The sequence below is a fragment of the Oncorhynchus mykiss genome, chromosome 22 (assembly GCF_013265735.2).
Source record: "Oncorhynchus mykiss isolate Arlee chromosome 22, USDA_OmykA_1.1, whole genome shotgun sequence".
Classification (NCBI taxonomy): domain Eukaryota; kingdom Metazoa; phylum Chordata; class Actinopteri; order Salmoniformes; family Salmonidae; genus Oncorhynchus; species Oncorhynchus mykiss.
Genome location: NC_048586.1, coordinates 45,411,642 through 45,435,459, shown reverse-complemented (window position 1 = coordinate 45,435,459; position 23,818 = coordinate 45,411,642). Strand labels below are relative to the sequence as shown.

At 41.9% G+C, this 23,818-nt stretch overlaps 1 protein-coding gene across 1 annotated transcript; it reads left to right on the top strand.

Annotated features, from left to right (window-relative positions):
- Window positions 1-3,213: 3,213 nt before the first annotated feature.
- Window positions 3,214-15,575, top strand: LOC118943595 (trace amine-associated receptor 6-like). The gene is made up of 3 exons (XM_036959084.1): window positions 3,214-4,131; window positions 15,295-15,421; window positions 15,541-15,575. The coding sequence occupies exons 1-3, from the start codon at window positions 3,214-3,216 to the stop codon at window positions 15,573-15,575; spliced, it is 1,080 nt and encodes a 359-aa protein (XP_036814979.1).
- The last annotated feature ends 8,243 nt before the right edge of the window (window positions 15,576-23,818 follow it).

Sequence of the window (23,818 nt, the reverse complement as noted above, 5' to 3'; positions counted from 1 at the left end):
CTATGAGACACGAAATTGAGCTAAAGTGCATCCTGTTTCCATTGATGATCCTTGATGTTTCTACAACTTGATTGGAGTCCACATGTGGTATATTCAATTGATTGGACATGATTTGGAAAGGCAGACACCTGTCTATGTAAGGTCCCACAGTTGACAGTCTATGTCAGAGCAGAAACCAAGCCATGAAGTCGAAGGAATTGTCCGTAGAGCTCCGAGACAGGATTGTGTCGAGGCACAGATCTGGAGAAACATGTCTGCACCATTTAAGGTCCCGAAGACCACAGTGTCCTCCATCATTCTTAAATGGAAGAAGTTTTAAACCACAAAGACTCTTCCTAGAGCTGGCTGCCCGGCAAAACTTAGCAATCGGGGGAGAAGGGCGTTGATCAGGGAGGTGACCAAGAACCCAATGGTCACTCTGAAAGAGCTCCAGAGTTCCTCTTTGGAGATCCGCGAACCTTCCAGAAGGACAACCATCTCTTCAGCACTCCAACAATCAATTCTTGAAGATTTGAAGATTGCCTTGAAGATTGCCAAAAGGCACCTTAAGTACTTGTACACCATGAGAAACAAGATTCTATGGTCTGATGATGGTCTGATGATACCAAGATTGAACTCTTTGCTCTGAATGCCAAGTGTCACGTTTGGAGGAAACCTGGCACCATCCCTGTGGTGAAGCATGATGGTGGAAGAATCATGCTGTGGGGAAGTTTTTCAGTGGCAATGACTGGGAGACTAGTCAGGACTGAGGGAAAGATGAATGGAGCAAAGTAAAGAGAGATCATTGATTAAACCTGCTCCAGAGCGCTCAGGACCTCAGACTGGGGCGATAGTTCACCTAACATCAGGACAATGACCCTAAGCACAGAGCCAAGACAACGCAAGAGTGGCTTAGGGACAGGTCCCTGAATGTCCTTAACTTGCCCTGCCAGAGCTCGGGCTTAAAGCCGATGGAACATCTATGGAGAATCCTGAAAATAGCTGTGCAGTGATGCTGCCCATTCAACCTGAATGAGCTTGGGAGGATATGCAAGGCAAAATGGGATAAACACCCCTAATACAGATGTGCCAATTATGTAGAGTCATACCCTGTAATCGCTGCCAAAGGTGCTTCAACAAGGTACTGAGTAAAGGGTCTGAATATTTATGTACATTTCAGTTTGAAATGTTTTATACATTTGCCAAAAAAATAAAACCTGTTTTTTCTTCGTTAGGTTAGAAGTTGATGTTACTCTTCAATAACACAGACCACAAAACACATCAAGGGGAGAAAACAGGTTTATTCAAAGAGGACAAATCATAGATGTTATGCTGAGAGGTAGATGTTCATTCTCCCCTGTCCTCAGTGATTCTCTCCACAGAACAAAGAGAGGATGTTGTTTTATAACCCAACCCTATCCTGTGGTTGACCAATTAGAATGTCTTGCAATAAAACTGGGCCAATAGCCACATAACAGGTATCCAGTTTCAGGCTCAACGCCAAGACAAAATCTTTCCATGTCTCTGACCCAATAATCATTATGAGTTGTGAGTAGATTGATTAGGAGGAAAAAAATAATTCAGAAACAACTTATGTATCTACTCCTGACCCCTCCTGTCTCAGCCTCCAGTATTTATGCTGCAGTAGTATATGTGTTGGGGGGCTAGGGTCAATCTGTTATATCTGAAGTATTTCTCCTGTCTCATCTGGTGTCCTGTGCGAAATTAAGTATGCTCTCGCTAATTATCTCTTTCTCTCTTTCTTTCTCTCTCTCGGAGGACCTGAGCCATAGGACCTTGCCTCAGGACTACCTGGAATGATGACTCCTTGCTGTCCCCAGTCCACCTGCCGTGCTGCTGCTTGTTTCAACTGTTCTGCCTGCGGCTATGGAACCCTGACCTGTTGACTGGACGTGCTACCTGTCCCAGACTTGCTGTTTTCAACTCTCTAGAGACAGCAGGAGTGGTGGAGATACTCTCAGTGATCGGCTATGAAAAGCCAACTGACATTTACTCCTGAGGTGCTGACTTGTTGCACCCTCGGCAACTACAGTGATTATTATTATTTGACCATGCTGGTCATTTATGAACATTTGAACATCTTGGCCATGTTCTGTTATAATCTCCACCCGGCACAGACAGAAGAGGACTGGCCACCCCTCATAGCCTGGTTCCTCTCTAGGTTTCTTCCTAGGTTTTGGCCTTTCTAGGGAGATTTTCCTAGCCACCGTGGTTCTACACCTGTTTGCTTGCTGTTTGGGGTTTTAGGCTGGGTTTCTGTACTGGACTTTGTGGCATCAACTGATGTAAGAAGGACTATATAAATAAATACATTTTATTTGAACAAACAAGACAAACTGGCACAGACAGACAGAAAACACAGGTATAAATACACAGAGGATAATGAGGATGAAGGGCAACACTTGGAGGGGGGTGGACACAATCACAAAGACATGTGAAACAGATCAGGGTGTGATACAAACAGGAAACATGTCAGTATAGAGACAAAGTGGAGTCGCAATTCAGCGGCTCAGACACAGGATTTATTAATTATTCAGTTCATATCGACATTTTTAGAGTCTATGGAATGTTCCTATGGCATGCCACTATTTTGATTGCATTTGCTATTAGCATCTCATCAACTTTCCTATTGTCAACTTTCCTACACAATGACCATGCCATCATGTGTCCTGAGGTTGTAGATTATGGTCCAAACTGAGCTCTGACATCGCACAAAATAGTTAGTCTTACACAGTTTAAAATGTAAAATAGACTTTGAGTGACCAAAACATCACCCATGATGTATTTTCCCCATCCCCATTAAAATACTCAGTTGAGTAAATGTACCTTTTCTCTCATCTCTAACGATCAGTAAGGCTGAAGGACAGGCTAAGAGGGCACAGCAACATCCAATCCTGTCATACGTTACATCATGCTTTCACAAATGATTTGTTTATCCAACCATTTGTTAACTTGTGTGTTCACTTGTGTATGTTTTGCTGTTGGTGGTGGTGGTGGTGATGTGTGTGTGTGTGTGTGTGTGTGTTTGTGTGTGTGTGTGTGTGTGTGTGTGTGCAGAGAGACTCCAGGGAGGGGAGTTTCTGTCAGTAACTCAGGTACAAATAGAGAGAGGAGAGAGGCAGAGCTCAGAGTTTGTCAGAAGGCTGACCTGACAGGGTCACACACAGGACCAAGCAGGAGCAGGATCTCAGCTTTTTTACTTTTTTATTACAAATGGAGAAACATGAAGATGTTCAACACTGTTTTAAGGACAGAAACTCTTCTTGCAGAAAGGCTTTGCTATCGACATCTATCTACATAACACTGTACATCTTCTTCTCATTGATTTCAGCAGTTACAGTATTTTTGAACATACTGGTGATCATCTCCATCTCTCACTTCAAGCAGCTCCACACTCCAACCAACCTGCTCATCCTCTCTCTGGCTGCATCAGATCTCCTGGTGGGACTGATTGTGATACCAGTAATGACTGTAGCAACAATGGAATCATGCTGGGGTTTTGGGGGATATTTCTGTGTGTTTCATGCCTACATTGCTTCTTTATGGACTTCTTTAACTCTGGGCAATTTGGTCTTGATATCTATTGACCGCTATGTTGCTGTGTGTGATCCCTTATTGTACCACTCTAAAATAACAATAACAAGAATCATGTGTTGTATATCCATTACCTGGTGTTGTTGTATCATATACCGTGCTGCTAATATACAATATTTTGTAAATGTACAGGTACGAAGTAGGTGTTTGAAAGAATGTAATACTGTTGAAGAGTCTGTCTGGGTTAATATCACTGATCTTGTTATTACAATGGTTGTCCCGTGCTCTATAATTATAACACTTTATTTGAAAATCTTTGTGGTGGCCAGATCACAGGCCAGAAAGGTATTTTCAAAAGAGACTCCCAGTGTGTCTGGTGTTAAAACTGTACAAGCAAATAAGTCTGAGAGAAAAGCAGCAAAAACTCTAGCTATTGTTGTTTTCAACTATCTATTTTGTTGGATTCCATCTCTATTTATTTTCTTATTTTTTTCTATTTTAAGTGATAATTTACTATCATATTTCATCAATTTTCTGGCACTTGTTAATTCTTTAATTAATCCAATCATTTATGCTTTCCTTTATCCATGGTTCAAAGTGACAGCAAAACGTATTTTATCTCTCAATTTAAGGCGTTCATAGTTCATATGTTTTTATGCCCTAGTTTGACAAACATAAGTTTGATATCGTTTTGTTATACAATTGTTGTTCTTTCATGTAATAGTACACTGACATGACTTATCTCAGTGTTTTCATCATGGGTACATGTGGTGTTGATGCAGAATGATTTGGCTGGATTGGAATGGAATGACTTGGAGAAGGCATAAGAAGGAATAAGCTTGTTTTCTAAAAGACATTGTAGTCATTGTGGATCGTGTACTCCAAATACCTAAGGCTGTGGTTGTTCCATGTTAATGATAAATAGTATGTCAGTGTTCTAATAGCACATTTTGAGGACGTCATCTGTCATTCTGCATGTTGTTATGTTTACACTTTATAATAACACGTTGTAATAAAGAATGTATAATGTTTATTTTGGCTACACATCATTATTGTCTCATTACTTCCACATTAGTTTTAATAAGCTAGTTATTCACACATTGATAAACAACTTTTATAGTATGTAACAATGATTTATATGATCTCTCATCAGATGTTTAATAAATTAACTTAGAAACCATTTACTAATCATTAGTAAAGTTGTATTGCAGTCCATAATTTAAAGTGAGGACTATACACACTTTCTAAATACTTATAAATGTTTTGAACAGTGACCAGTGTAATTTCTCACAAAAAGATGGACATGATATTGGTTGACATTCCAGCAGTTCCTGATGCTCCTTGAGTTCTCAAAATGACGAAGGACATATCAGAGGATGATAAAGGAAATATATTGAACGTTTTATTCCATCACAGTCAAACTGTTGTAGTAGAGTGCTGAAGGAAGTAATGTATTTGTCTGAAAATTATAACATTCTTGTTTGTTGGCAGTGACTATCAAAACCAAAGTGTGGATTGCAGTCACTCATTAGTAATCAAATGAAATGTTATTGGTCACATACATGTGTTTATCAGAGGTTATTGTGGGTGTAGCGAAATGCTTATGCAACTAGTTCCGAAAGTGCAGCAATATCTAACAATATCTAACAATTTCACAACAAATACCTACTACACACAAATCTAAGTAAAGGACTGGAATTAAGAATATATGGATGAGCAATGTCAGAGTGGTACAGACTAAGAATTAGAATCAAATTATACTGGCCACATAAACATATTTAGCAGACGTTATTGCGGGTGTAGTGAAACGCTTTTGTTCCTCCAACAGTGCAGTAGTATCTAACAATTCACAACAATACACGCAAATCTTAATGTAAAATAATGGAATTAAGAAATATATAAATATTAGGACAAGAAATGTCTGAGTGGTATTGACAAAAAATACAGTAGAATACAGTATATACATATGAGATGAGTAAAGCAGTGTGTTAACATTATTAAAGTGACTAGTGTTCCATTATTAAAGTGACCAGTGATTCAATGACTATGTACAGACTGTAGGGCAACCTCCTCTAAGGTGCAGGGTTGAGTAACCGGGTGGTAGTCGACTTGTGATGGGTATTTAACAGTCTGATGGCTTTGAGACAACATTGTTTTTTCAGTCTCTCGGTACTCTCAAGCTCTGTGAGGTTGGATGGGTAGAGTCTCTGCACAGCTATTTTCAGGTCTCTCCACAGACGTTCGGTCAGGCTCTGGCTGGGCCATTCAAGCACATTCAGAGACTTGTCCCAAAGTCACTCCTGCATTGTATTGGTTGTGTGCTCATGGTCGTTGCTCTTTTTGGAGGTGCACCTTTGACCCCGTCTGAGGTCCTGAAAGCTCTGGAGCAGGTTTTCACCAAGGATCTCTCTGTACTTTGCTCCGTTCATCTTTCCCTTTATCCTGACTAGTCTCTCTGTCCAAACCACTTTAAAACCTTTTACGACTAGGGGGCGATATTTACATTTTGGGATGAAAAACGTTCCCGTTTTAAACAAGATATTTTGTCACGAAAAGATGCTCGACTATGCATATAATAGAAAACACAATAGAAAACACTGACGTTTACAAAACTGCAAAGATATTGTCTGTGAGTGCAACAAAACTGATGTTACAGGCGAAACCCAGATAAAAATCCAATCAGGAAGTGCCACATTTTTTGAAACCGCCTCGTGCCAATGACTCCTTATATGGCTGTGAATGAGCTACGAATGAGCTTACATTTTCTACGTTTTCCCCAAGGTGTCTACAGCATTGTGACGTCTTTTTACGCATTTCTGTTGAAGAATAGCCGTAAGGGACCACATTTAGCAAGTGGTCACCTGATGTCTCCCGCAGAAAATCTTGCGTAAAATACTGAGGTAGCCATTTTTCCAATCGCTTCTTATGAGAAACCAATTGTCTCGACGGATATATTATCAAATATATATGTTAAAAACACATTGAGAATTGATTCTAAACAACGTTTGTCATGTTTCTGTCGATATTATGGAGCTAATTTGGAAAAAAGTTTGGCGTTGTAATGATAGCATTTTCCGGTCGATTTCTCAGCCAAGCATGATGAACAAACGGGAGCTTTTTCGCCTACAAAAATTATATTTTTGGAAAAAACGAACATTTGCTATCTAACTGGAAGTCTCCTGATTGAAAACATCCGAAGTTCTTCAAAGGTAAATTATTTAATTTGATTGCTTTTCTTATTTTCGTGAAAATGTTGCCTGCTGCCAGCAGAGCCTAGCATAGCATTATGCCATGATAAACTTACACAAATGCTTGTCTAGCATTGGCTGTAACGCATATTTTGAAAATCTGAGATGACAGTGTGATTAACAAAAGGCTAAGCTGTGTCTCAATATACTTCATTTGCGATTTTCATGAATAGGAACATTTTCTAGAGGTATTTATGTCCGCTGCATTATGCTAATTCGTTTGAGGCTATGATTACGCTCCCAGATCCGGGATTGCTAGTCACAAGAATTAAACATCCCTACAGCATGATGCTGCCACCACCATGCTTCACCGTAGGGATGGTCTCAGGTTTCCACCCGACTTGACGCTTGGCATTCAGGCCAAAGAGTTACATTTTGGTTTCATCAGACCAGAGAATCTTGTTTCTCATGGTCTGAGAGTCCTTTAGGTGCCATTTTGCAAACTCCAATGCTGTCATGTGCATTTTACTGTGGCGTGGCTTCAGTCGTGCCACTCCACAATAAAGGCCTGATTGTTGGAGTGCTGCAGAGATGTTTGTCCATCTGGAAGGTTCTCCCATCTACACAGGGGAACTCTGGAGCTTTGTCTGAGTGACCATCAGGTTCTTGGTCACCTCCATGACCAAGGCCCTTCTACCTGATTGCTCAGTTTGGCCGGGCGGCCAGCTCTAGGAAGAGTCTTGGTGGTTCCAAACTTCTTCCATTTTAGAATGATGGAGGCTACTGTGTTCTTCGGGACCTTATACTGTATAGACAAGTGTGTGACTTTCCAAATCTTGTCCAATCAATTGAATCTACCACAGGTGGACTACAAACAAGTTGTAGAAACATCTCAAGGATGATCAATGGAAACATGAAGCACCTTATCTCAATTTCGAGTCATAGCAAAGGGTCTGAATACTTAAGTAAATAAGATATTTCTGTTTATATTTTTAATACGTTTGCAAAAAAATTGCGGTATTGTGTGTAAACTGATGAGAGAAAAACATTATTTAACAAATTTTAGAATAGCGCTGTAACGTAACAAAATGTGGGGGTCTGAATACTTTCCGAATGCATTGTATGTATAAAAATACCCTCAAATAAAAGGTGACATTATATAATGTCGCCTCGTATTAAACATTTGATCTCATATCCAAAGTGTTGGAGTAAAGAGCCACAATTTTAAATGTTTTCCTGGAGAGTGAAACACTGTTTGCTTTCATTATGTGCAGTGGCCAGAGGAAGTCAGTATAATTCACAATCTGTGACAGAGGGATAACTTTATTTATTCTATACTGAACAAAAATATAAATGCAAGATTTTACTGAGTTACATTCATATAAGGAAATACATTTGTTAAGCCCTAATCTATGGATTTCACATGATTGGGAATACATATATGCATCTGCTGGTCACAGATACACTACATATGGAAAAGCATGGGGTCACCCCTTCAAATTATCTGGCTTTTTCAGCCACACCAGTTGCTGACAGGTGTATAAAATCGAGCACACTGCCATGCAATCTCCATAGACAAACATTGGCAGCTGAATGGTCTTACTGAAGAGCATCATAGGATGCCACCTTACCAACAATTCAGTTCGTCAAATTTCTGTCCCACAAGAGGAGCCCAAGTCAACTGTAAGTGCTGTTATTGTGAAGTAGAAACGTCTCGGGGTAACAACGACTCCGCTTCTAAGTGGTAGGCCGCACAAGCTCACAGAACTGGAAGGCCAAGTTCTCCAGCTCGTAGTGAGTAAATATCCTTTGCAACACTCCCTTCCGAGTTCCAAACTGCCTCTGGAAGCAACGTCAGCACAATAACTGTTCGTTGGGAGCCTTATGAAATGGGTTTCCAAGGCAGAGCAGCTGAACACAAGCCTAAGATCTCCATGCTCAATGCCAAGTGTCGGATGGAGTTGTGTAAAGCATGAAACCATTGGACTCTGGAGCAGTGAAAATGCATTCTCTGGAGTGATGAATCACGTTTCCCTATCAGTCAGTCCGACAGACTAATCTGGGTTTGGCGGATGCCAGGTGAACAGTACCTTCCCCAATGCAAAGTGCCAATTGTAAAGTTTGGTGGAGGAGGAATAATGGTCTGCGGATTTTTTCCATTTTTCCATTAGACCCCTTAGGTCCAGTGAAGGGAAATCTTAATAACACTACAGCATACAATGACATCCTAGACTTTGTGGCAACAGTTTGATTGTTGGGATCGGTATGGAAGAATCTGACATGCCTGCAAAGAGCCCTGACCTCGACCCCATCGAACACCTTTGGGATGAATTGGAACGCCGACTGCGAGCCAGGCCTAATCGGCCAACATCAATGGTCGACTTCACTATAGCTCTTGAGGCTGGATGGAATGTTCCAACATCTAGTGGAAAACCTTCCTAGAAGAGTGGGGGCTGTCATCACGGCAAAGGGCCGACCAATTCCATGTTAATGCCCATGATTTTGGAATGAGATGTTCAACGAGTAGGTGTCCACATACTTTTGGTCATGTAGCGTACCTTAAAAAAAAAGTTGGGGCGTGGATCAGAACACCAGCCAGGATCTTGTGTGACCACCATTTGCCTCATGCAGTACGAAACATTTTGTTTGTAGAGTTGATCAGGCTGTTGAATGTGGCCTGTGGAATGCACTGAATATCATAAGATAAGTGTTGAAAATAAAATTATTTTGAAAACCACAATATCCTTAAACCTGTTGAGGATAGGGGCAGTATTTTCAATTTGGATGAATTGCGTGCCCATAGTGAACTGCATCAAACTCTGTCCTAGATTGCTAATATATGCATATTATTATTACTATTGGATAGAAAACACTCTGAAGTTTCTAAAACTGTTTGAATTATGTCTGTGAGTATAACAGAACTCATAGGGCAGGCAATCTTCCAAACAAGAAGTGAAATTCTGAAAGTTGGGGCAACTTTGACGTCATCGCCCCCGCTCCCTCCTTTCCCAACAAGATATGGATCTGGAAGCACTTCCTACGCCTTCCGCTAGATGTCCTCATTCAGTGGAAAATATAATGGAGCATTTGCTGTGAACTTTGACCTAATGGGAGGGAAAACAGTCAGTGTCAGTCAGCAGTCAGTTTTTGGGCTCGTGAGCTGAAAGTGATAGCAAATGCAGCTACTTGGACACTAGTATTGGACATTATGGAACAAAACAACGATTTATTGTGGAACTAGGACTCCTTTCACTACATTCTGATGAAAGATCATCAAAGGTAAGGGAATATTTATGTTGTAATTTCGTATTTCTGTTCACTCCAACATGGCGGTTACGTCTGAGCGCCGTCTCAGATTATTGCAATGTTAGGCTCCTCTTTCCACTGGGATTCTCTGCCTCTAACCCTATTACAGGGGCTGAGTCACTGACTTACTGGGGCTCTCTCATGCCATCCCTGGAAGGGGTGCGTCACCTGAGTGGGTTGATTCACTGATGGGGTCATCCTGTCTGAGTTGGCGCCCACCCTTGGGTTGTGCCATGGCGGAGATCTTTGTGGGCTATACTCAGCCTTGTCTCAGGATGGTCAGTTGGTAGTTGAAGATATCCCTCTAGTGGTGTGGGGGCTGTGCTTTGGCAAAGTGGGTGGGGTTATATCCTTCCTGTTTGGCCCTGTCCGGGGGTGTCGTGGATGGGGACACAGTATCTCCTGACCCCTCCTGTCTTAGCCTCCAGTATTTATGCTGCAGTAGTTTATGTGTCGGGGGGCTAGGGTCAGTTTGTTATATCTGGAGTACTTCTCCTGTCCTATTCGGTGTCCTGTGTGAATCTAAGTGTGCGTTCTCTAATTCTCTCCTTCTCTCTTTCTTTCTCTCTCTCAGAGGACCTGAGCCCTAGGACCATGCCCCAGGAATACCTGACATGATGACTCCTTGCTGTCCCCAGTCCACCTGACCGTGCTGCTGCTCCAGTTTCAACTGTTCTGCCTTATTATTATTCGACCATGCTGGTCATTTCTGAACATTTGAACATCTTGGCCATGTTCTCTTATAATCTCCACCCGGCACAGCCAGAAGAGGACTGGCCACCCCTCAGAGCCTGGTTCCTATCTAGGTTTCTTCCTAGGTTTTGGCCTTTCTAGGGAGTTTTTCCTAGCCACCGTGCTTCTACACCTGCATTGCTCGCTGTTTGGGGTTTTAGGCTGGGTTTCTGTACAGCACTTTGAGATATCAGCTGATGTACGAAGGGCTATATAAATACATTTGATTTGATTTGATTTGATATCCGTACCGTTTAAAAAAAAATTGACACAGCGGTTGCATTAAGAACCAGTGTATCTTTAATTATATGCAGAACATGTATCTTTAGTCAAAGTTTATGATGAGTATTTCTTTTATCTGGCGTAGCTTTCTATAATTCCTCCGGATATTTTGGAGGAATTTCTGAACATGGCATCAATGTTAACCGAGATTTGTGGATATAAAAATGCATATTATCGAACAAAACATAAATGTACTGTGTAACATGTCATATGAGTGTCATCTGATGAAGATTTTCAAGAGGTTAGTGATTCGTTTTATCTCTAATCCTGCTTTTGTGATTTTATCTTTGGGGGGAAAAAATGGCTGCGTTTTTTCTTTGGTTTGGTGGTGGTCTAACATAAATATATGTTGTGTTTCAGCTGTAAAACATTTTAAAAATCTGACAAGATGTTTATCTTTCATTTGAGGTATTGGACTTGCTAATGTGTGAAAGTTAAATATTTCTAAAGAATATTTTTGAATTCCCTGCGCCACCTTTTCAGCTGAACGGGGGGGTGGAGTTCCCTGAGGGAACTTACTCCTCGCCGTAACTTATTAACTACAGTGGCGCAAAAAAATCTTTAGTCAGCCACCAATTGTGCAAGTTCTCCCACTTAAAGAGATGAGAGAGGCCTGTAATTTTCATCATAGGTACACTTCAACTATGACAGACAAAATGAGAAAAAAAAAAAAAGAAAATCACATTGTAGGATTTTTTATGAATTTATTTGCAAATTATGGTGGAAAATAAGTATTTGGTCAATAACAAAAGTTTATCTCAATACTTTGTTATATACCCTTTGTTGGCAATGCCAGAGGTCAAACGTTTTCTGTAAGTCTTCACAAGATTTTCACACACTGCTGCTGGTATTTTGGCCCATTCCTCCATGCAGATCTCCTCTAGAGCAGTGATGTTTTGGGGCTGTTGCTGGGCAACACAGACTTTCAACTACCTCCAAAGATGTTCTATGGGGTTGAGATCTGGAGACTGGCTAGGCCACTCCAGGACCTTGAAATGCTTCTTACGAAGCCACTCCTTCGTTGCCTGGGCGGTGTGTTTGGGATCATTGTCATGCTGAAAGACCCAGCCACGTTTCATCTTCAATGCCCTTGCTGATGGAAGGAGATTTTCACTCAAAATCTCACGATACATGGCCCCATTCATTCTTTCCTTTACACGGATCAGTCGTCCTGGTCCCTTTGCAGAAAAACAGCCCCAAAGCATGATGTTCCCACCCCCATGCTTCACATTAGGTATGGTGTTCTTTGGATGCAACTCAGCATTCTTTGTCCTCCAAACACGACGAGTTGAGTTTTTACCAAAAAGTTATATTTTGGTTTCATTTGACCTTATGACGTTCTCCCAATATTCTTCTTGATCATCCAAATGCTCTCTAGCAAACTTCAGATGGGCCTGGACATGTACTGGCTTAACCAGGGGGACACGTCTGGCACAGCAGGATTTGTGTCCCTGGCGGCGTAGTGTGTTACTGATGGTAGGCTTTGTTACTTTGGTCCCAGCTCTCTGCAGGTTATTCACTAGGTCCCCCCGTGTGGTTCTGGGATTTTTGCTCACCGTTCTTGTGATGATTTTGACCCCACGGGGTGAAATCTTGCGTGGAGCCCCAGATCGAGGGAGATTATCAGTGGTCTTGTATGTCTTCCATTTCCTAATAATTACTCCCACAGTTGTTTTCTTCAAACCAAGCTGCTTACCTATTGCAGATTCAGTCTTCCCTGCCTGATGCAGGTCTACAATTTTGCTTCTGGTGTCCTTTGACAGCTCTTTGGTCTTGGCCATAGTGGAGTTTGGAGTGTGACTGTTTGAGGTTGTGGACAGGTGTCTTTTATACTGATAACAAGTTCAAACAGGTGCCATTAATACAGGTAACGAGTGGAGGACAGAGGAGCCTCTTAAGGATGAAGTTACAGGTCTGTGAGAGCCAGAAATCTTGCTTGTTTGTAGGTGACCAAATACTTATTTTCCACCATAATTAGCAAATAAATTCATAAAAAATCCTACAATGTGACTTTATGGATTTTTTTTTTTTTAATTTTGTCTGTCATAGTTGAAGTGTACCTATGATGTAAATTACAGGCCTCTCTCATCTTTTTAAGTGGGAGAACTTGCACAATTGGTGGCTGACTAAACACTTTTTTGCCCCATTGTAATTCAACATTTTCAGTAATGGTTACATAAATGTTTTACTTGCTATGACTGTGATATGCGTTCTTTAATATCAACCTTGTTTGAAAGGGAATGCATTCAACTGAAATGTGTCTTCTGCATTTAACATCAGAAAGGTGCGGGTGGCTGCCACAATCAACATCCACGTCTTCAGTGCACGGTGGGTTAACTTCCTTGCTCAGGGGCAGAAATAAAGATTTTTACAATGTCAGCCTGGGGATTCAATCCATCAACCTTCTGGTTACTGGCCAAACCCTCTAACCACTAGGCTACCTGCCGCAGCAATGCACTGTACGTTACTAAGGACAAGAGCGCCCGCTAAATGACCAAAATGTAAATGAAAACTTGCAAAGAACACTGGGTAATATGTAGCTATATGGGCAATTTGTCCGAATAGCGTAGCGGTCTAAGGCACTGAATCTCAGTACTTGAGGCATTACTACTGGATGGAAAATTACTGAGGATAATAGCGAACGATATTGCCACTCCTATTTGCAATATTTTCAGTTTAAGCTAACAAGAAAGTGTGTGCCCCCAGGCTTGGCCGGAAGCAAAAGTCATTCTGCTACCTAAGAATAGTAAAGCCCCCTTTACTGGCTCAAATAGCCGAAAAATCAGCCTGTTACCAACCCTTGGTAAACTTTTGGAAAAAATTGTGTTTGACCAGATACAATGGTATTTACAGTAAACAAATTGACAACAAAATTTCAGCATGCTTGTAGAGAAGAACATTCAACGAGCACAACACTTACTCAAATGACTGATGATTGGCTGATAGAAATTGATGATGAAAAGATTGTGGGGGCTGTCTTGTTAGACTTCAGAGTGGCTTTTGACATTATCGATCATAGTCTGCTGCTGGCAAAACGCATGTGTTACGGCTTTACACCCCCTGCTACATTGTGGTTAAAGCGTTATCTGTCTAACAGAACACAGAGGGTGTTCTTTAGTGGAAGCCTCTCCAACATAATCAAGGTCCAATCAGGAATTCCCCAGGGCAGTTGTCATGGTCAAAACGTATTGATATAACAGCAACTAAGATGAGGAGAAGTCTTTCCATAATAAAGCGGTGCTCTACCTTCTTAACAGTGGAACCTCGTTTTGTCGCACCTGGACTACTTTTCAGTTGTGTGGTCAGGTGCCACAAAATAATACTTCGGAAAATTGCAATAGGTTCAGAACAGGACGTGTCAGTCTCTCAAATCTCCAAGTGGAGGAGAGATTAACTTCATAACTACTTGTATTTATGAGAGGTATTGACATTTTGAGTGTCCCGTCTGTCTGTTTGAACTACTGCGCACAGCTCAGACACCCATACATACCCCACAATACATGCCACAAGAGGTGTCTTCACAGTCTGCAAGTCCAGAACAGATGATGGGAGGCACACAGATTTACATAGAGCCATGACTACATGGAACTCTATTCCACATCAAGTAACTCATGGAAGCAGTAAAATTAGATAAACAGATTAAAAAACACCTTATGGGACAGCGGGGACTGTAAAGCAACACAAACATAGGGACAGACACAGGCATACACACACACAATAACATACGTACTATACACACATGTACACATGGATATTGTACTTCATATACTAGGGGCCTGAGGGCACACAGTGTGTTGTGAAATCTTTGAATTTATTGTGATGTATTTTAAATTGTACAAACTGCCTTAATTTAGCTGGACCCCAGGAAGAGTTGCTGGCAGTTTCACCGCAACGGATTCCAGCTTTAAAAGGAAATGTCACTCAAAAACAAGAATCAAAGTGTCAACGGCCACATCATCCTGATGATGCAAAATATTGTATGAAGCAAAACACATCATCATGAGGATGCAAAATATCGTGTGATGCAAAACACATCACATGAGGATGCAAAATATCGTGTGATGCAAAACCCATCACATGATGACGTGGCTGGTGAGACTTTGCTTCTTGAAAGTCCAATATCTTGATATCAGATATGCAAAACATTTTGGGACAGTATCAACAGTGGACCAGTAAAAAAAATAAAAAAAATAGTGAGTAATTTCACTTTAAAGGCATAATTGCTAACCTCTAGGCAACTCCACACTATTAGCCACAACCCAGGGTCAGTGATGCAGCACCACCCCGGGCTGCATCACGTACGTGCTCTAAAGAAGTTAACACATCCATCTACACAGACGTCAGCAACGCAGCCAAGGAGAACAGCCTGCAGGTATATGGTACGTAAACAACAACCTCAGAATACTACAGAATGTAGGTGTACAGTATGTGTGTGTGTGTGTGTGTGTGTGAGTGTGTGTGCGTGTTAATACACAGTATGTGTGTTTTGTCCCTCCAGTCTCCACCAGTATCTTTGTTCAGAACCAGGTCTAGAACATGTGAGTGTGGTGGTGAACAACCCTGTGTCTCTAACCTGATACATTCCTCTTCCTGTTATCACCTGGCTGAACGATGGAAACACAACAGAGCAGGAGACACTTCAACCTCAACATGCTGGTTATGAACACTACTCTCACTACCACTACTACTACTCTCACTACCACTACTACTACTCTCACTACCACTACTCTCACTACTACTACTCTCACTACCACTACTCTCACTACCACTACTCTCACTACCACTACTCTCACTACCACTACTCTCACTACCACTACTCTCACTACCACTACTCTCACTACCACTACTCTCACAACTACTACTCTCACTACCACTACTCTCACTACCACTACTCTCACTACCACTACCACTACTATCACTACCACTACTCTCACTACCACTACTCTCACTACCACTACTCTCACTACCACTAATCCTACTCTCACTACCACTACCACTACTATCACTACCACTACTCTCACTACCACTACTCTCACTATCACTACTCTCACTACCACTACTCTCACTACCACTAATCCTACTCTCACTACCACTACTCTCACTACCACTACTCTCACTACCACTACTCTCACTACCACTACTCTCACTACCACTACTCTCACTATCACTACTCTCACTATCAGTACTCTCACTACCACTACTCTCACTATCACTACTCTCACTACCACTACTCTCACTATCACTACTCTCACTATCAGTACTCTCACTAATCCTACTCTCACTACCACTACTCTCACTACCACAGCTCTCACTACATCAATGCTGCCATGTCAGGGGTCACATTAGAGTATTTTAGCATGTAAGATATGTCTATATTGACCCTGGATCATATTATATATGTGTTGATCCTGGATCATGCCCCATGAAATCAGGATGTTCCAATCCAGAGGCCACATAAAAAAATGTAATTTCAGTTTTGCACAGTTCTGAAAATATATTGTTATTTGTTATTTATCAAAAACACTATAGAGAGGGATGTATGATTGAGACTTGAGTGAGGTTCGGGGGAGGTTTAGTCTGAAACCCTACTTCTTCATGAGTATCTTTATTAATTATTAACACTTCTCAATGGTGACCCACTTCTCAATGGTGACCCACTTCTCAATGGTGACCCACTTCTCAATGGTGACCCACTTCTCAATGGTGACCCACTTCTCAATGGTGACCCACTTCTCAATGGTGACCCACTTCTCAATGGTGACCCACTTCTCAATGGTGACCCACTTCTCAATGGTGACCCACTTCTCAATGGTGACCCACTTCTCAATGGTGACCCACGCTGTGTGAATAAATCAAACAACAAGAAAATACAAATCACAATGTATTAGATGTGTTTGTGTTTGACACCTTTAATTGGTGTCATTATGACAGAGCCTTTAATTGGTAGAGTGATATAAGTGTCATTATGACAGAGCACTGCATGTTTTGAATAATATGTGAATATGTAAATGTGTGACTTGTGTACTAACATTACAGTTTTCTGTACGGTATGTAATATATTGTGTTGTGCATTTGTATGCTGACGTGTGTTGTATATCCATTACCTGGTGTTGTTGTATCATATACCGTGCTGCTAATATACAATATTTTGTAAATGTACAGGTATCCAGTAGGTGTTTGAAATAATGTTTTACTGTTGAAAGGGTGAATCTGGGTTAATATCACTGATCTTGTAATTACAATGGTTGTCCCGTGCTCGGTTATTATAACACTTTATATGAAAATCTTTGTGGTGGCCAGATCACAGGCCAGAAAGGTATTTTCAAAAGAGGCTGTCAGTGTGTCTAGTGTTAAAACTGTACAGACAAATAAGTCTGAGAGAAAAGCAGCAAAAACTCTAGCTATTGTTGTTTTCAACTATCTAATTTGTTGCATTTCAACTCTATTTCTTTTCTTATTTTTGTCTTTTTTTTTGTGACAATTTATCACTTTTCCTCTGTTTTCTACCACTTGTTAATTCCTTAATAAATAATAATAATAATAATTGATGCATTATTTTATCCATGGTTCAAAGTGACAGCTAAACATATTTTAACTCTGAAGTTCCTAGAATTTTATTCCCTAGTTTCACAAAGGTTTGACATAGTCAAGTTATACAATTGTTGTAATTGCTTCTTTGATGTAACAATACACTGACATTACTTATCTCAGTGTTCTCGTCAAACGATACATGTGGTGTTGATACAGAATGATTTGGATGGATTGGATTTGAAGGACATGGAGAAGGCATAAGAAGGCATGAAGTCTGTCGTTTTTCCATGTTATTCAATGATAAATAGTTTGTAAGTATTCTAAATGTACATTCTGAGGAAGTCATCAGTTGTTCTATATGTTGTTAAACACCTCCCTCTAGTGGCGCAATTGTGACACAGCGTCTTCATCAAGTGGAGTAAAGTTGAAATGCACAATACTCCATGATATCAGATAACGTCTATCACAATGGTGTATTGTGTAAGTAGTTGAGGGTAAAATGGAAGAATATGCAATTAAGAGTAACACTATAATGTTAAGTAATAAACCATTTGTCAGCCTTTCACAGTTTGTTCACAATATATTAATCATTACTTCCACAATTGTTAAATGTTAGTCAGCTAGTTATTCTGACATTTATAAATAACTACTATATGCAAGAATGATTAAAAACAACAGTGCAGGAGACCACAGCAGACACTTCAACCTCAACACACTGGGTATGAACACTTCCACTACTCTCACTACATCACTGCTGCCAGGTCAGGGGTCACGCCATAGCAGCTCTCTCTGATGCTGTGGAGTCTGAATTAATATAGAGATTGGTAACACTTTATAATAACACTTTGTAATTAAGAATGTATAATGGATTAGTAAATAGTTTATTCATCATTCATGTATTATTACTCCCACATTTGTTTTAATAAGCTGGTAATTCACACATTTATTAACAACTTTTATAGTCTGCAATATTGATTCATAAGATAATTCATAAGATGTTAAATTAATTAACTTTTAATTAACTTATAAACCAGGTACTGATCATTAGTAAAGTCATTTTGCAGTCCCTAATATAAAAGGAGGACTATTTATACTTTCTTTATACTTTATAAATGTTTTGAACAATGACCAGTGTAATTTATCACATAAAGATGGACATGCTATTGGTAGACATTCCAGCAGTACCTGATGCTCCTTAAGGTTTCAAAATGACCTAGAACATATCAATGGTTAAACAATAAGCACACAACACAGAGGACGTTAAAGGAAATATATTGAACATTTTATTCCAAAAACACACTGTCCTAATAGTGTGCTGAAGGAAGTAACGTGTTTGTCTGAAAATTATAACATTATTGTTTGTTGGCCCTGAGAATCTAAACCAAAGTGTGGATTGCAGTCACTCATTAGAGAAGTTCATAGACTGTTTACAGGGTAAGGGAACCAATATCTAAATACATAATTTAACTGAATATTACTTTTAATGGGTTACAACCTTTAATACACTTTATTTTTTATTTTTTTTTATTTCACCTTTATTTAACCAGGTAGGCTAGTTGAGAACAAGTTCTCATTTGCAACTGCGACCTGGCCAAGATAAAGCAAAGCAGTGTGAACAGACAACACAGAGTTACACATGGAGTAAACAATTAACAAGTCAATAACACAGTAGAAAAAAGGGGAGTCTATATATACATTGTGTGCAAAAGGCATGAGAAGGTAGGCAAATAATTACAATTATGCAGATTAACACTGGAGTGATAAATGATCAGATATTTATGTAAAGGTAGAGATATTGGTGTGCAAAAGAGCAGAAAAATAAATAAATAAAAACAGTATGGGGATGAGGTAGGTGAAAATGGGTGGGCTATTTACCAATAGACTATGTACAGCTGCAGCGATCGGTTAGCTGCTCAGATAGCAGATGTTTGAAGTTGGTGAGGGAGATAAAAGTCTCCAACTTCAGCGATTTTTGCAATTCGTTCCAATCACAGGCAGCAGAGAACTGGAACGAAAGGCGGCCAAATGAGGTGTTGGCTTTAGGGATGATCAGTGAGATACACCTGCTGGAGCGCGTGCTACGGATGGGTGTTGCCATCGTAACCAGTGAACTGAGATAAGGCGGAGCTTTACCTAGCATGGACTTGTAGATGACCTGGAGCCAGTGGGTCTGGCGACGAATATGTAGCGAGGGCCAGCCGACTAGAGCATACAAGTCGCAGTGGTGGGTGGTATAAGGTGCTTTAGTGACAAAACGGATGGCACTGTGATAAACTGCATCCAGTTTGCTGAGTAGAGTGTTGGAAGCAATTTTGTAGATGACATCGCCGAAGTCGAGGATCGGTAGGATAGTCAGTTTTACTAGGGTAAGTTTGGCGGCGTGAGTGAAGGAGGCTTTGTTGCGGAATAGAAAGCCGACTCTTGATTTGATTTTCGATTGGAGATGTTTGATATGGGTCTGGAAGGAGAGTTTAGAGTCTAGCCAGACACCTAGGTACTTATAGATGTCCACATATTCAAGGTCGGAACCATCCAGGGTGGTGATGCTGGTCAGGCGTGCGGGTGCAGGCAGCGAACGGTTGAAAAGCATGCATTTGGTTTTACTAGCGTTTAAGAGCAGTTGGAGGCCACGGAAGGAGTGCTGTATGGCATTGAAGCTCGTTTGGAGGTTAGATAGCACAGTGTCCAAGGACGGGCCGGAAGTATATAGAATGGTGTCGTCTGCGTAGAGGTGGATCAGGGAATCGCCCGCAGCATGAGAAACATCATTGATATATACAGAGAAAAGAGTCGGCCCGAGAATTGAACCCTGTGGCACCCCCATAGAGACTGCCAGAGGACCGGACAGCATGCCCTCCGATTTGACACACTGAACTCTGTCTGCAAAGTAATTGGTGAACCAGGCAAGGCAGTCATCCGAAAAACCGAGGCTACTGAGTCTGCCAATAAGAATACGGTGATTGACAGAGTCGAAAGCCTTGGCAAGGTCTATGAAGACGGCTGCACAGTACTGTCTTTTATCGATGGCGGTTATGATATCGTTTAGTACCTTGAGCGTGGCTGAGGTGCACCCGTGACCGGCTCGGAAACCAGATTGCACAGCGGAGAAGGTACGGTGGGATTCAAGATGGTCAGTGATCTGTTTGTTGACTTGGCTTTCGAAGACCTTAGATAGGCAGGGCAGGATGGATATTGGTCTGTAACAGTTTGGGTCCAGGGTGTCGCCCCCTTTGAAGAGGGGGATGACTGCGGCAGCTTTCCAATCCTTGGGGATCTCAGACGATATGAAAGAGAGGTTGAACAGGCTGGTAATAGGGGTTGCGACAATGGCGGCGGATAGTTTCAGGAATAGAGGGTCCAGATTGTCAAGCCCAGCTGATTTGTACGGGTCCAGGTTTTGCAGCTCTTTCAGAACATCTGCTATCTGGATTTGGGTAAAGGAGAACCTGGAGAGGCTTGGGCGAGTAGCTGCGGGGGGGGGGGAGCTGTTGGACGAGGTTGGAGTAGCCAGGCGGAAGGCATGGCCAGCCGTTGAGAAATGCTTGTTGAAGTTTTCGATAATCATGGATTTATCGGTGGTGACCGTGTTACCTAGCCTCAGTGCAGTGGGCAGCTGGGAGGAGGTGCTCTTGTTCTCCATGGACTTCACAGTGTCCCAGAACTTTTTGGAGTTGGAGCTACAGGATGCAAACTTCTGCCTGAAGAAGTTGGCTTTAGCTTTCCTGACTGACTGTGTGTATTGGTTCCTGACTTCCCTGAACAGTTGCATATCGCGGGGACTGTTCGATGTTAGTGCAGTCCGCCACAGGATGTTTTTGTGCTGGTCGAGGGCAGTCAGGTCTGGAGTGAACCAGGGGCTATATCTGTTCTTAGTTCTGCATTTTTTGAACGGAGCATGCTTATCTAAAATGGTGAGGAAGTTACTTTTAAAGAAAGACCAGGCATCCTCAACTGACGGGATGAGGTCAATGTCCTTCCAGGATACCCGGGCCAGGTCGATTAGAAAGGCCTGCTCACAGAAGTGTTTTAGGGAGCGTTTGACAGTGATGAGGGGTGGTCGTTTGACTGCGGCTCCGTAGCGGATACAGGCAATGAGGCAGTGATCGCTGAGATCCTGGTTGAAGACAGCGGAGGTGTATTTGGAGGGCCAGTTGGTCAGGATGACGTCAATGAGGGTGCCCTTGTTTACAGAGTTAGGGTTGTACCTGGTGGGTTCCTTGATGATTTGAGTGAGATTGAGGGCATCTAGCTTAGATTGTAGGACTGCCGGGGTGTTAAGCATATCCCAGTTTAGGTCACCTAACAGAACAAACTCTGAAGCTAGATGGGGGGCGATCAATTCACAAATGGTGTCCAGGGCACAGCTGGGAGCTGAGGGGGGTCGGTAGCAGGCGGCAACAGTGAGAGACTTATTTCTGGAGAGAGTAATTTTCAAAATTAGTAGTTCGAACTGTTTGGGTATGGACCTGGAAAGTATGACATTACTTTGCAGGCTATCTCTGCAGTAGACTGCAACTCCTCCTCCTTTGGCAGTTCTATCTTGACGGAAGATGTTATAGTTGGGTATGGAAATCTCAGAATTTTTGGTGGCCTTCCTGAGCCAGGATTCAGACACGGCAAGGACATCAGGGTTAGCAGAGTGTGCTAGAGCAGTGAGTAAGACAAACTTAGGGAGGAGGCTTCTGATGTTGACATGCATGAAACCAAGGCTTTTTCGATCACAGAAGTCAACAAATGAGGCTGCCTGGGGACATGCAGGGCCTGGGTTTACCTCCACATCACCCGCGGAACAGAGAAGGAGTAGTATGAGGGTGCGGCTGAAGGCTATCAAAACTGGTCGCCTAGGGCGTTGGGGACAGAGAATAAGAGGAGCAGGTTTCTGGGCATGGTAGAATATATTCAGGGCATAATGCGCAAACAGGGGTATGGTGGGGTGCGGGTATAGCGGAGGTAAGCCCAGGCACTGGGTGATGATGAGAGAGGTTGTATCTCTGGACATGCTGGTTGTAATGGGTGAGGTCAGGGGTTGGACAAAGGAGGTAACAGGGGTATAAAGAGTGGAACTAGGGGCTCCATTGTAAACTAAAACAATGATAACTAACCTGCACAACAGTATACAAGGCATATTGACATTTGAGAGAGACATACAGCGAGGCATACAGTAATCACAGGTGTTGAATTGGGAGAGCTAGCTAAAACAGTAGGTGAGACAACAGCTAATCAGCTAGCACAACAACAGCAGGTAGAAAGGCGATTGATTAGGCAGAGAGGGTCGGATTAACTACACACAGAGCCTAAGTGCGGCTGGGGCCGACAGATAAAACATAAACAAGCAGAATGGATTACCGTGATTAATGGACAGTCCAGCATGCATCAGCTATGTAGCCAAGTGATCAGTGTCCAAGGGTCAGCGGTGGATGGGGCAGGGAAGCTGGACTGGCGAGTGTTATCCAGGTTAGAAAACTAACAATGACCAAATAGCTTGTAGCCAGTTAGCTGGTTAGCTTCTGGAGGTTCTTGAGTGTGTTCTAAAAATGTAAAGATAATAGCGGTTCCGTATCACATTGGGTGAGGCAGGTTACCGGAAGGTATAAACAAATTAAAAATCGAAAAGGGATAGAAAGTAAATATGGGTTCAGTGAGTGTTTGGGACGCGGCGATTCAGACGGTTAGCAGGCCTGTGCTAACAAGCTAACAGTTAGTAGACGGTGCTAAACACGGTAGCAGTTAGCGGACCGGGCTAAACAAGCTAGCAGTTAGCAGGCCGAATTTGCAAGCAAGGAGAATAGCAAGGGCTAGAGAGTTAGCCTTTGGGGACGTCGCGATGGGGGTATCTGTTTATTTCTCTTCATGCAGTGACATCGATGGACCGGTCGTGGGTCTGGATATTGTAGCCCAGGAGCTCAAAATGTTCTGTTTGCGATGGGAATCCGGGGATGAAAAATAAAATAAAATAATAAATAGGTCCGTTATGCTCTGGTTAGAGTCGCGTTGTTCGAACTGGCGAGAGCTTTCCGAGCTAAAGGTTAGCTGATGACCGGTTAGCTGAAGACCGCTAGCAATGTTTTGCTGAAGCTGGTAGTTCGTTGGCTAGCTTCAGTTGAGGGGTTCCAGGTCCGAAGTAAATATAAATACTTTAGGAAAAATAGCTACGTTGGGTGAGGCGGGTTGCAGGAGAGTATTTAGAAGAAGTTGAGGTTCAGCAAAAAAGTTTTAAAGATATGTGAAGAAAAAAACGAAAACAA